Here is a 12767-nt window from a genome sequence, read left to right as displayed (position 1 = left end):
ATTTGCACTATATCATATGCAGACAAAAGATTATAAACTCTTGTTGCAGAGTAAAACATTCTTACAAAACAAGGCGTCGGCTTTATTAAGTATAAAAACAGGGCCATCGATCACGTACATAGTTTTCACAGTCTGAAAAGATACTGAAAAGAATACGGTTCATCTACGATCGCAACAACAGATCTGTTCAGCATCTTCCGCTGACCTTGTCGATTTGCAGGGGTAATGCCTTCCTAAAAGAATTCCCAATACTCAATACTTGTTCAATAAACTGGTCATCCCGTCATCCTTACCATCCCCCGTCCCCCAACCCGTTTTAGACTCAATGACCTTTTCACCGTAGCTTTGGAACCAAGCCTTCGTGTATGGATGGGGGTCGTGCGAAATTGTGGGACATACTCGAAATTCACGGTTACAGGTGAGCTATAAGAATTTGTAATAATGCTACTTTTGACGCGGATCATTCATCGGAATAGTCTCCTTGGGAATAGTTCAATTCCCCCCCCCCCCCCCCTTTTCATTTGCATGTTGAAGGTACAGAACGCTAATGAGGTTTCTTTTCCCCGTCGCTCCTAAACTTGTTTGGGTTATTGTCAGCAGAAGTTCACGCCTCAGCTTTAAACAACTGGCTGGTTTTTCACTGATAGTTGTTTAATGGAGGTGAAGTGCTCTTCATAAATAGTAAAGTGATGTTGAGAGTTTTAGCTCCTCATTACAGTTCATAGGCTGACTTGGCTTAATTGTTATTTTCAACAAATTAAGAGCACTTCAAGCGTGACTGACGGAATTTGCATTCTTTGTTATTGACGAGAGAAAAAAAATCATCTTGCAAAATAGCCAGGGTAAAGTTGTATGGTATTCTTTGTGTGCATGTAAATTTAATATACTCTGTTGCACAAATAGATTCCCTATTCCGCAGCCCTTTAACGGTACGAAATTACTGTGTTGTGATCTCTACATTTTGGATGTTAGCCTTGCCTTTCTCCAGCTTGGTGTTCTTGATTCCCGGCCAAGAATGCACTTACGTAGGAATGCCATTCGCGGTTATCCTGCTGTTTACTATTTGCGGTTGTAACATCGCAGTTTGGAGAAAGCTTAAACAGGGAAGCTTCTCATCACAACAGCAGAATAGAACCTCGCGAAATGAACGCGTAACAAGAACTTTATTGTTTGTTTCTACCCTTGCCTTGTTTTGTTGGCTTCGTTTTGTTATTTCAAATGGTTTAAGGGGGCTCGATGTTTCGATACCATCAATTTTCTCAATTTTTCTAACTCGTTTGTAAATCCCATCGTTTATGAATTGAGAATTCCGGAATTTCGACGCGTTTTAGCAGTGTGCTGTTCCACAAAGTACTGGAAGTTGAACAAAGAAGATAAAGAAACTGGAAATAACAAAGCAGACCCTTTGATTCCACTGACACAGAAAAGATCATCAAGACCTGATTCCAGTCCCCCACAGCTGAAGTTTGATTATGTAAATACAGAAACCAAATTTATGTTAACCGAATAACGAGACCTATTTGCGCTTCTTAAGTAATGCATTCTTTAGGTCTTGCCTTTTGTTTTGTCCGAGTACTTTTAACTTAAAGCTAAGTTTCTATATGAATCAAAGACAAAGCGTATTATACTTGAGAAATGGTTGATACATTTTCCAGTAAATCCCAGTGTAACATTTTTAGTATTTGTCAAATAAATCAACGTAGAAAATATGTTTTACGATGGTTATTTGTCAGGCAAAGAATTTAGAGATTGTAAGCCAGAAAAGAATTAATAATCAATGCTTCTCTTCCATGTGCACTTCAGTTTATTTTTTTCGAATGATCATTAAGCATTATGTTGATCACCGATGATTTTAAAATAACACTGGTGTCTTCCTCTGCCTTTTTGCCTGAGGGGTAATCCTCTCAGTTAAAAAGAGCACTTCCATTGTTCTTTCAGTAATCACACGAGTCTTCATTGTCTGCAGGGGGTGATTTCAGTGAAAAACTTTTAAGTCTTAATAAATTTATTTATCAAAATTGTCAACTTAGTATCACAAACTAAAATTGTTTTTCTATGACTGAATTTTACGTGTAAGAAATTCACTTTTCAAACCAGAGATGTAGAGGAAGATATGTGAAGATTGCCATTTAATCATTGTTTGCCGTTACAAAAGTGGTCATTTTTTAATCACGATAATAAGCGTTGGTGGACAAATAGAGTTTTCGTTTCCCAAACAGGCAAGTATTTCCGTTCGGTGTTCACAGTAATAAAAAAGATATGGAATAAAATCCGATGTAATGTGATCAACATTGAGGGAGGATCCTCTAGTCGATTTTAACTTTTAAGGGCAACAACAATAACTTCATCCAATACAAAGTTTTATCTCTTCATTATTATCTAATCCTTGCTTTACGCATTTCTTTATCAATTTGTGAAATGTCAAAAATGTTTGCCACAGAAGATAAAAGCACAAGTTCACATGTAGAGAAAGCTTCCCAACATAGGGGAGCACCTGTCCTGTTCCTAATAATCGCTAGTTATTCAGTCTCTGTCAATACAGGAAAATTTCCAATCAAAATAGCTGTTGCGACAGCCACAGTCCGCTATATGTCTTTCAGTTTGGATTTGATATTTACAAATTATAACTATTTATTTAATGCTGGACACGTTGTCATTCAGTATTAGCCTTAATAACGATTCCTTTATTTGCATCTTGACGATAGCTCAGTAGCAATTTCTAATTTGACGAATTTCATGTTTTCTCCTACAGGATGGCCCTCAAATTTTGCAGATATTCTAGAAAATCATCCACATTTTGGTGGATGATTTTCTAGAATATCATTTTTTCCAATGAATATCATTTTTTCAATGCCACATAAAATCTTTTTTCGTAAATTCTGGCTCTGGAATGTGTAATTTTCCACATAAGGTTAGTTTTAATTTTGTGGATTCCGGCCTCAGTTAATTCATTTATAAATTCAACTTCCAACGCTTTGTAAATTAATTAACTGAAGATGACAGAAGTTCTGTCGAAACATGTTTTACAAACTTAAAAGTTTTGTCGTTTTCTTCAAATTACTGACAGAGTGGTATTAAACGTAATAATACCTGTAGAGCGTCACTGAATGCTATTGGCTCGTCAAAACTTAATTCGACTTCAGGCCATTGCGAACACCTGAAGTGAAGGAACGGGAAGTTGTCATGTTCGTCTTCGGAGGTAAGAGAGATTCTTAAACATGTTTTATAGCAAACTCATTTCAAATTCGCGTAGCTGCTTTAATAGGAAGATCTCAATGGGGATAAAGTCACTTTATGGCTAACGGTTAAAAATTTTTGGCCATTTAACGGCTAACGGTCAACTCCCTTCCTTTGTGAGTAGAAGAAAATTTTGCGACTAACGGTTGAAATTTGTTCCACCCGATGGCTCAGAATGTTGGTCATTTTACGGCTGACGGTTAACCCCATTGAGACCCTCAAAAAGCTGAGCTAAAACCAACACTTGTCCTTATCTTTCTTTAGCTCCACAGTGCGCATAGTTGGATTTCGTCGGTGCGTCAAACTTCACGAGGCAAAGTTTCCTTGAGAGGATATTGATGCTCTATTCAACCGAAATACGATGTCGTATTTTTTTAAGGTAATTATAATGTTTAAGAGGAGCCCTGCGCTTTATGTCGAAATTAATTTTTATCAATACCCTTCATCTCGCGCCGTCAATGAGTAAGAATTTTATGATATATGCTCTTATTTTAGATATTCTGTTAAGGAACTGAATGAGGTAGTCTTATCTAAACCTGAAACACTTGATACTGATACTGTGATCAGAAATAATCTCAAAATACTGATATTTCTCTTCGCAACCAGCAGGTGAAAAGGGCGCATGAGACTGCGCCACAGTTGCAGACATTTTTTTGGTGCAACAATGAGCCCAAGATTGCTGTATGCCCCGGCTCAATTCTCACAAAAACTAGTTTCGTCTCTTTTGGCTTGCATCCTGAAGTTAACATATTCTCTAATTTTAGCAGGCAGGTGAAGTGCAGTATACGGGTTCTTCTATCCTTGTCTTTGTCGTTCTCGTTTTGAGCCTCGCGGCTGCCAAAGACAAATGGAGAACAGAAGTTACCATACAAGGCAGGGCTCTCAAGGGTTTCGCGTTTAAAATATTGTTAACAACAGCCCCTTACCTGTGTGATGTCAAATGCGAACAGGAAATTACCTGTCAAAGCTACAACTACAACAGAGAAAACAAGATTTGCGAGTTAAATAACCGCACCAAGGAAGTAAGACCAGAAAACTTCATCTCAGCTCCTGCATGGTTTTACAGCCGACGTTTAAATGGCCGAGGTAGGTACATTTACTTGGATGTCAGCACTGTTGAATAATTTCTCGGTCTCCGAAATAGGTTATTGGTAACATCCTTGCTCTTTTCCATATCGGAATATAATTGAGGATGACGGAAACGTACAGAAAATAAGACCTTTAAAAGTCATGTTTGTAAAAGTATTCTGAACAACTAAGAGCTTCTTTACACGAGCCCAGGTTTGTTTGTAACAGTGTTCACTAGCATGCGGTTCGCTTCGAGATTGACCCAGGTCAGACTCTCTACCTACGAAAAAGCTTGACAAAGTTCGAGATCAGCAAGAGAATATCAATATCTCTTGAGGTAAGGTAACAAATACACACCTAGTATGATGGAATTATGGAAGGCTATCATGTATAGAATCTAGAACAGTATAGATCAAAGTGCTCTGTGAGAAAACTCGTGAATTTACACATGATTTTTTAGATTATGTTTAGTGTTATCTGGTTTAGGGAATTTTGTGGTTGATTGTCATATCTAGAGTACGAGCAGTAGTTCAGTGTTCGCTAATGTAGCAAAGAAACAAAGTAACGTTGGGATAAGAAGGCATTACAATTGAAATGATCATGCTATTACATTTGACAAGGTGGATGATGTAATGTGTTTTAAAAGTCTATTATTTTTGTTTCTGGTTCAAAAGAAAAGGTTGGAAGTAAATGTGGGTGAAAAGTGAAATTTACTGTCTTTCGTTGTAAATATTAGAAAATCAAGGCAATACTGTCATAATGAAAACATTAACGATTCCCTCTTTATCAAATGAGACAAACGGGAACGAGTTTTGAGTGATATAACTAAGCCAAGACTGCCACCGTCATTTTGGATCTCCACCTGGGTAGATTTAAGTCACGTGCTAGGTAACGTATAATCAATAACAAGATAGAATTTCATTTCAGGCCTATTTATCAATTTTGTGGTGTGTAACTTTCGCATTTTAGTACGTTGTATGTATGTTGAATCTTCAAATTGTCTTGAAACTTAAAAGAAAATTGTTCTTTAAAAATTCACTGAAAATCGGTAGCTAAAATTGTTTGTTTAGGTGTTATTTGATTTTCGTGTTAACTTGTAATTTCGTCAGTCGCCGGCATCTTCTGTTGCTTCACACAGGAAAAACACACGCGACGAAACGTAATGATCAATTTTGTCCTCAATCTCACGCCATGACAGAAAAAGCTTTTGAACATCTGTAAACTCCGAGCGCTTCGCAGTAAGTGATATTTTCAACGAATCTTGGGATTGTTTTCAAGTTCAAGGATTGTAAATTACAATTTTATGAAAAACGAAGGTTGTTCTGTTATTTCAGTGTGAATCCTTGCATGCCTGCCAGTCGCTGGCGCCGCTTGTTAAAACTAAAACGAAAAAAAAAACTCTTTTAAGATTATCATTGGCTTCTTTTTCACCCCACCACTATTCTTAGCAACAAAGGTCGCCATTTCGTCTGTTTATTGCTCGCCAAAAACTATCAAATGCACTCCAAAGCCTAAAATCTAAAAAACGTTTACAGGAATCGACCAATCGAGCGAGCGAGCGAGCGAATGCCATTCCCCACATCGTATCTATAACTCGCTCTTGCGCATGCGCGCAGTTCACGAGTTAAAAATGAGGCAGAAAAGGTTACGTGGGTGAAAGTGCCAACCGTGTTAGTGCTTAAATTAAAAAAAAGTTCAGGACATCTAACTCCTTCTAGCCGGAACGACCCGGCTCTCGACAAAGATTACTTAATAGAGAGGACTGGCCCCTTTGACTACCTTCACCCTAAAAACACTTACAAAAATTTGACTGCAAAAGGGTTACCTATCGCAGTGATTTAATCAAGATCGAAAAGCAACCCGGGGTTGCCCTAAGGCTATCAGGGAGTGAAAGTAAATTTACCCGTGTGAGTTGGTTTAGCTTTGGAATTGTTTTTTTTTTAAGGGTGAGTGTTACTTTCAGTTCGTTAGCTCCTAAGATAACTTTTAAGACAGGAATGTCCTCGCACCGGCCATCGTAAAGAATGCACAGTTTGACGATTGGACGAACCATTTCTGTAGTAAGTACTGGTAATGCTGAATGATTCGAGGGCTCTTTACTGAGCCTCAATCGCGCTGCTTTGCACTCCATGTAGGTAATTCTGATATATATTGCTTTACAGTTCCCTTGGGCTCCATTCCAGAACTACCAGCGCAGTCATGTCAGGAAATAAAATTGAGTGAGGGTAAAGACACCGTCAGTAACATGTACTGGCTGGATGAAAGTGGCAAAGGAAACGCTTTATTGGATTATTGTGACATGGCCATCTCAGGTTAAACACTAAAGAAACTGAATAAAATGATTTTTAGTCTAGAGACACTTTTTTTTTACTCCTTGCATGCGCTTGGTCATTCCTTATTTTCCAAGTTCGTCTTTAATTCTTTCATTCCAGGCCGAATTCCTCTTTCCTGTAAGGAGATATGGAAGAACAAAAGGTACGGCTTTTTTATTAACTCACCGCGATCGGGAAATTTGTCAGTCTGAAAAGTCAGCGGTCTTCTTGCACAAAACCCACTACAGGACGCCTGACACTTCTGAATCTGGGTCAAAAATTGGACAAAAATCCTTTTAATGCAACTTCAGCTTAAGAGTCACTTCCATCCATTCCTTTTACTTCAGAATCCGTCTTGACGGTCCTTACCGCATCCGGGTAAACTCGTCTGCCAAGACAGCATCCGTGTTTTGTCACTTGACTCCCATTCCCGGATGTGGGAATGGCGGATGGACGCTTGTCATGAAAATTGATGGACACAAGGTATTTTGCGGTTAACTTTTGCGCAGTTGATAGCTGAGACTTTTTTTTAGGTATCGATGAATCCGTGAGTGCTAGATCTAAGGACCTGGTGTTCAAGATGTTAAAGATGCCTGAAACCCCTGAAACGATTAACTTTACGTTCACTGCAGTGTGTTTTAAGCGAACAAAGGTATATCATCAATATTTCTCTTAACTAAAAGAAAACAGTGCAACGCCCTGATTTTTCCTCTCTGTCCCCATATTTTCTTTTGTAACGACTTTATTATGTTTTGTTGTGTGTCTGTTTGGATATAGATCGTAGATGACATCAAGATGTGCGAAGAATAAAAACGTGGAAAGCGAGCCGTGGGCGCGCGGGTCTATCAATGTTTTTGTAACCAAATTTTGGTTTCCTCTGTGATTTTTAACCAGAGGACGTCGGGAAAATATAATCTATTCGTCTCAAACAATGAACAGGAAGATAAAAAGAAGGAAAATTACGAACGAATCAGTTAAGACTCGGTATCTGTTTCTTGTTCGTGAATAGCTCCTGGTTATTTTTTCTTAAGCCTTTACCTGTTGAAAAAATCAACCAAACAACTGTTAAATTGTGCGCCATGTTGGAGAGACGAGGAAAAAAAAGCAATATGTAAATTACTTCAGCTGCCAATGATATGTTTAACGACATTTATTTGTGAGATATGATAGGAATAACTAAATGTTGCAATTGAATTAGAATCAAAATAATATATTTAATCGCAGTAGTCATTTTCGATATTCAATAAATATGTGATCATAAGAACGTGTTTAATCATATTCTTCATCGACAGCAAACCTTCACGTACTATGCGGAATATTGGAATAACACTGTTGCTTACAACGAGTCTGCTGGAACAAGCCTTAATGAAGACGAAACTAAACTGAGCAGCTTTTGGTCGACACCTTTCACTCGACTGTGTCTGGGCATGAAACACCCTGCCAACGGCGAAACAAACTGGATTGCTTTGAACTACTCTGCCTCATCTCTGAGGGATGTGATAGGCGACGGAACATTCCGACCAACAAATCTGAGTGTAACAGAATGGAAAAAGCTTCTGAATAACTCAGGAATTCAGGTGAAAAGCCTTTATGTCGAATTCCCTATGCTAAGTCAGTAACACAAAGTTTAATTAAGAGTAATCCCTCCCCGCTGGTCCTTGAGGAAAAAAAAAGAATAATTTATAAACAAGACACGTTCTTCTAATTAGCGACAAGTCGGTGGTAGAGGTGTACATGATAAAAGGATTTGCTCTTGCATTTACCATCTGAAATCAGGAGAATCTATTACTGACTTACATCTACAATTGTCGACAAAACTGTTGACACATTAACCTTTGCAACCCCTTATCACTTCAATTTTATCTCTTTTGCCCTTGTTAAGTCAACCCATTCGCCCCCTTCTCGCTTAAACAATGTTGTAACGTGATTCCATGAACCTTTCGCTACATACAGGAAACATTGAACGAGGAAGGAGGGGAGGGGTCTTATTAGTGATTTAAAGTGTGGTCGAAACAGGAGTGTTATTTTGCACATAAATCGAAACCTTCAACTTATTTCGACCCTCATTGTGGGTTTAATGTATAATGTAATTAGGATGGATTTACTTGAACAGCCTATCACATGCATATGATAACAGCAGCGTTGCTGATACTCCTCGTTACTCCAAATCAGTATGCGTAGATAAAACACGGACTTAGTTGATTATACCACTTATTTGTGTGGTATTCAGTATTATTACTGTACGTTCCGTAATGTTATGTAACTTAGCCGTATATATTTGGTTGTTCAGGTCATATGTTATGTGTGTACATGTATTTAACGATCAAAGGTTTGTTTGCATCGTTCTTTTCTGAAACAACAGTACGTTTTGATGTTTTTTCTCGTTAGGACGGTTGCCAGATACAGGGTTTTAATAGCATTAATAAGGGTTTTGACTACGGTACCAGTGCTAAGACTCGTATTGGAATTATTGGCTCTCCACATAGATGTGATCAAACTACACAGAGCAGAATTGGGTTTGGTTCCGCAGGAAGATTTTACCTCATGGACGATTCGAATTCGTGTGGAAACGAGCTACGCAAAGATGTATCTATTAAGGCATTTGGCTACATATTTGTTCAGTAAATCTTGAATATGCTGAACTTAATTTCTGTAAGGCCTCTGGTGGGTACATGTATGTAGTATAAAAGTTATCATCCTGAGAAACTGCTCATTTTAAGAGAACCGATCACACTTTTGATTAAAGTAAGACTTAAATTGATCGTACTGCAATCATAGACAGTTAAAAGAAAAGTTAGATAAATGATGTTATAAAAAAAAATAAAAATGAATTGTGTGTTTTTTAGTGATGGCGTCCAGAAAGAAATGGTAAGGGAAGTTGGAGGGGGGAGGGGGGAGGTGGAGGAGGGATTCACAAGTGTGCGACGAACATTTTGGAAGTGAAAAATCATCATGGAATTTGAATTGGTGTAAAGGTCGCCCAAAGCCATGTTAGAGGGTCTCAGAGGGGTTAACCGCTAGCCATAAAACGGCCAAAGAGTTTAGCCGTTTGCCATAAAAATTGAAAAATTTTAACTGTTAGTCGTAAAAAGGTTAACCTTGAAATGAATTTCTGGTGACAATAATGGAATGATATGAACCGTTAGCCGTAAAATAGCCAAATTTAATTGTTAGCCGTAAAAGACATCCACCCCATTGAGACACTCATCGTAAGATTGGCTGACCATTGGGAACATGGCAGCGCAGAGAGGTTTCCTCATATCATGTCGACTTGCAATTGTTCTCCACCGCTATGGGAGAATCCACAACTGAGTACATTCAATCCTTGAAGACAACAACATTTTATGTATTGGATAGATTATCTGCATTTTTCACAAAATTAAGCAAAAAGGGCGAAACAAAACCAGAAATCCACTCACAATTTTCTTTAGCAAAAAAAATAATCTCTTCATCGGTATCAGATCCTTAATTTGTGCATTTCCCTATTTGCACTATATCATATGCAGACAAAAGATTATAAACTTGTGACGAACGTTCAGCAAGCGAACTGAACTGAAATGAACTGAACTGTTTTGTTTTGTGTGATTACTTATTATCGTTTCATTGTTCATTCTTTTAATCATTTATCAGAGCGTATTTGATCATGTTATTAGCCGCCTATCACGTTTAAAGCCTGTTGCTTACATAATCTCGGTAGTATCACATATCGGAGTGTCGGAGTGAGTTGTCGGAGTATACCCATCTAGAGTTTTCTATCGGAGTTATTGGAGTTTTCGGAGTAATTGGAGTCACTTTCCCACGGAGTTTCTTTTACCCTTTTTACGCAGGATCGAACGTGAGTTTCCTTTCTATATTTAATCGCCTTTTTTTTATCGTTACATTCATTTGTAATTTCCGTAGAATCATTTCTGATTACGCAATCATAAATTTCCTTTTAGTTTCACCGCATTGTAACACGTCGTACTCAATAAAAACTGGAATGAGACGGATGTGTATATGTGGTTGACACTCAACGTAATCCCAACACTTGGGTACGCGACAAAACTCTTGTTGCAGAGTAAAACATTCTTACAAAAGAAGGCGTCGGCTTTATTAAGTATAAAAACAGGGCCATCGATCACGTACATAGTTTTCACAGTCTGAAAAGATACTTTGCGAACGATGAATCAGATAAGAATGCGGTTCATCTACGATCGCAACAACAGATCTGTTCAGCATCTTCCGCTGACCTTGTCGATTTGCAGGGGTAATGCTTTCCTAAAAGAATTCCCAATACTCAATACTTGCTCAATAAACTGGTCATCCCGTCATCTTTACCATTCCCCGTCCCCCAACCCGTTTTAGACTCAATAACCTTTTCACCGTAGCTTTGGAACCAAGCCTTCGCGTATGGATGGGGGTAGTGCGAAATTGTGGGACATACTCGAAATTCACGGTTACAGGTAAGCTATAAGAATTTGTAATAATGCTACTTTTGACTCGGATCATTCATCGGAATAGTCTCCTTGGGAAGAGTTCAATTCTCCCCCCTTTTCATTTGCATGTTGAAGGTACAGAACGCTAATGAGGTTTCTTTTCCCCGTCGCTCCTAAACTGAGTGGCTTTGAATGAATCAGCGAGGAACTCGACCTGTACTTTGTAGTACTCTCCATTGGTTTGTATCCATTCGTTCTAAACTGGTTTGGGTTATTGCCAGCAGAAGTTCACGCCTGAGCTTTAAACAACTGGCTGGTTTTTTACTGATAGTTGTTTAATGGAGGTGAAGTGCTCTTAATAAATAGTAAAGTGACGTTGAGAGTTTTAGCTCCTCATTACAGTTCATAGGCTGACTTCGCTTAATTTTTAATTTCAACAAATTAAGAGCACTTCAAGCATGACTGACGGAATTTGCATTCTTTGTTGTTGATGAGAGAAAAAAAATCATCTTGCTAAATAGCCAAGGAAAAGTTGTATGGTATTCTTTGTGTGTATGTAAATTTAATATATTCTGATGCACTAATAGATTCCCTATTATGCATATGTGCATCTGTTCAGCAATAGATCACAGATGACATCAAAATGTGGTAAGAACACAGAAGTGGCACAGGAGGCATAGACATCTTCTGTGATCTGTTACTGTACAGACCCTCAGCAACATGGGATCCTATTTTTTTTTTTACAATTAAGAAGCAAACAGTCTTCAGTGATGATACCATCTTTATGCTTGTCCTCAAAATACTTGCACAATTCAGTTTATTATATAATTACTATTACTTCATAGGTTCACCATTCCACTGACATGTCACAGTTGAATGTGGAACATTGGGACAGCAGAAGAGATGGTCCATTGAATGAAAGAAATATGGGAAACAAGCTCAAGTCACAGGGGTGTTCATTTACAAAATATGTTTTTGCTCCTGGTACTGACTTTCCTGATCATACTCACGCAATGTCCAAAAAAGACTCCATTGTCTCTGGACAATTCAGGTTTGCCATGTGTGGCCAAGAAGTAATTTTACAGCCTGGAGACATGATTGTTGTACCAGCTGGTACTGTTCACAATGCCTCTGTGGTTGGAGATGAGTCAGTGATTTTCTTTGATGCCTCCAAATAAAGATGATATGAAAAAATAAATAATATGATATGGACTGCATGTGGTTTATGCAGCTGTACAGAGGCTGTTGTATTGTAATTCAACTATGTCCAAATCAGTTAATGACTCTAATGTATATAGGATGTATTTTTCAGGAGTATGAAACTCTAGTGGTAAATCATCATCTTCATCATTATGTGCTACAAAGGAGTAAGATCTCAGTGTAAGGTAATCATCCCTGTTTCTTTCAAATTGACAGAAGAGGTGATACATAAACTCAGCTAATTTTGAACACAAATTTTTTATTAATTATTATTATTCTAAAAATGAACTATTGTAATAAATTTTGAAAGGCAGATGTTTCTTGTCAGCCACTTGTCAGGGCCAAAATGAAGATGAATAAAGATAATTTTAACCTTTATTGACCTTGCTTCCACTTATTAATGATAAATCACTAACTTGATGTTTTATGTGCTCATTAGTCTATGATAATAAAGTTTTTTTTAAAGATCAATTGAAGGTTTAAGGTGAAACAGCACATACTTCTGTTGTATCATGAATATGGAAAGAACTGCCAG

At 37.9% G+C, this 12767-nt stretch overlaps 1 protein-coding gene, 1 long non-coding RNA gene and 1 pseudogene across 3 annotated transcripts; all 3 read left to right on the top strand.

Moving 5' to 3' along the window:
• The first annotated feature begins 369 nt into the window (after positions 1 to 369).
• On the top strand, positions 370 to 1647 carry LOC113668628 (uncharacterized; annotated as a pseudogene).
• Positions 1648 to 3586: 1939 nt separating this feature from the next.
• Positions 3587 to 9444, top strand: LOC149041803 (uncharacterized). The gene is made up of 7 exons (XM_089213993.1): positions 3587 to 3616; positions 4002 to 4323; positions 6468 to 6617; positions 6738 to 6780; positions 6965 to 7100; positions 7910 to 8194; positions 9006 to 9444. Exons 1-7 carry the CDS (start codon positions 3599 to 3601, stop codon positions 9240 to 9242), a joined length of 1191 nt encoding a protein of 396 aa, XP_089070119.1. The 5' UTR covers positions 3587 to 3598; the 3' UTR covers positions 9243 to 9444.
• An 868-nt stretch (positions 9445 to 10312) lies between these two features.
• LOC149041802 (uncharacterized) lies at positions 10313 to 12610 on the top strand. 2 transcript variants are annotated; one of them, XR_016188975.1, is made up of 3 exons: positions 10313 to 10452; positions 10985 to 11059; positions 11878 to 12610. It is a non-coding gene; the product is annotated as an uncharacterized LOC149041802 (long non-coding RNA). The 2 variants fall into 2 exon arrangements; XR_016188976.1 differs by lacking the exon at positions 10313 to 10452 and having other exon boundaries at positions 11020 to 11271.
• The last annotated feature ends 157 nt before the right edge of the window (positions 12611 to 12767 follow it).

Source organism: Pocillopora damicornis, chromosome 8, assembly GCF_964200805.1.
Source record: "Pocillopora damicornis chromosome 8, jaPocDami1.2, whole genome shotgun sequence".
Classification (NCBI taxonomy): domain Eukaryota; kingdom Metazoa; phylum Cnidaria; class Anthozoa; order Scleractinia; family Pocilloporidae; genus Pocillopora; species Pocillopora damicornis.
This window is presented reverse-complemented; position numbering and strand designations above follow the sequence as displayed.

Bases quoted from the DNA above. Each gene is read 5' to 3' on its own strand.
- LOC149041803 (XM_089213993.1), top strand. The intron at 4,324-6,467 runs GTAGGTACATTT...ATTGCTTTACAG, and splicing joins CCGACGTTTAAATGGCCGAG to TTCCCTTGGGCTCCATTCCA. The intron at 6,781-6,964 runs GTACGGCTTTTT...CTTTTACTTCAG, and splicing joins GAGATATGGAAGAACAAAAG to AATCCGTCTTGACGGTCCTT.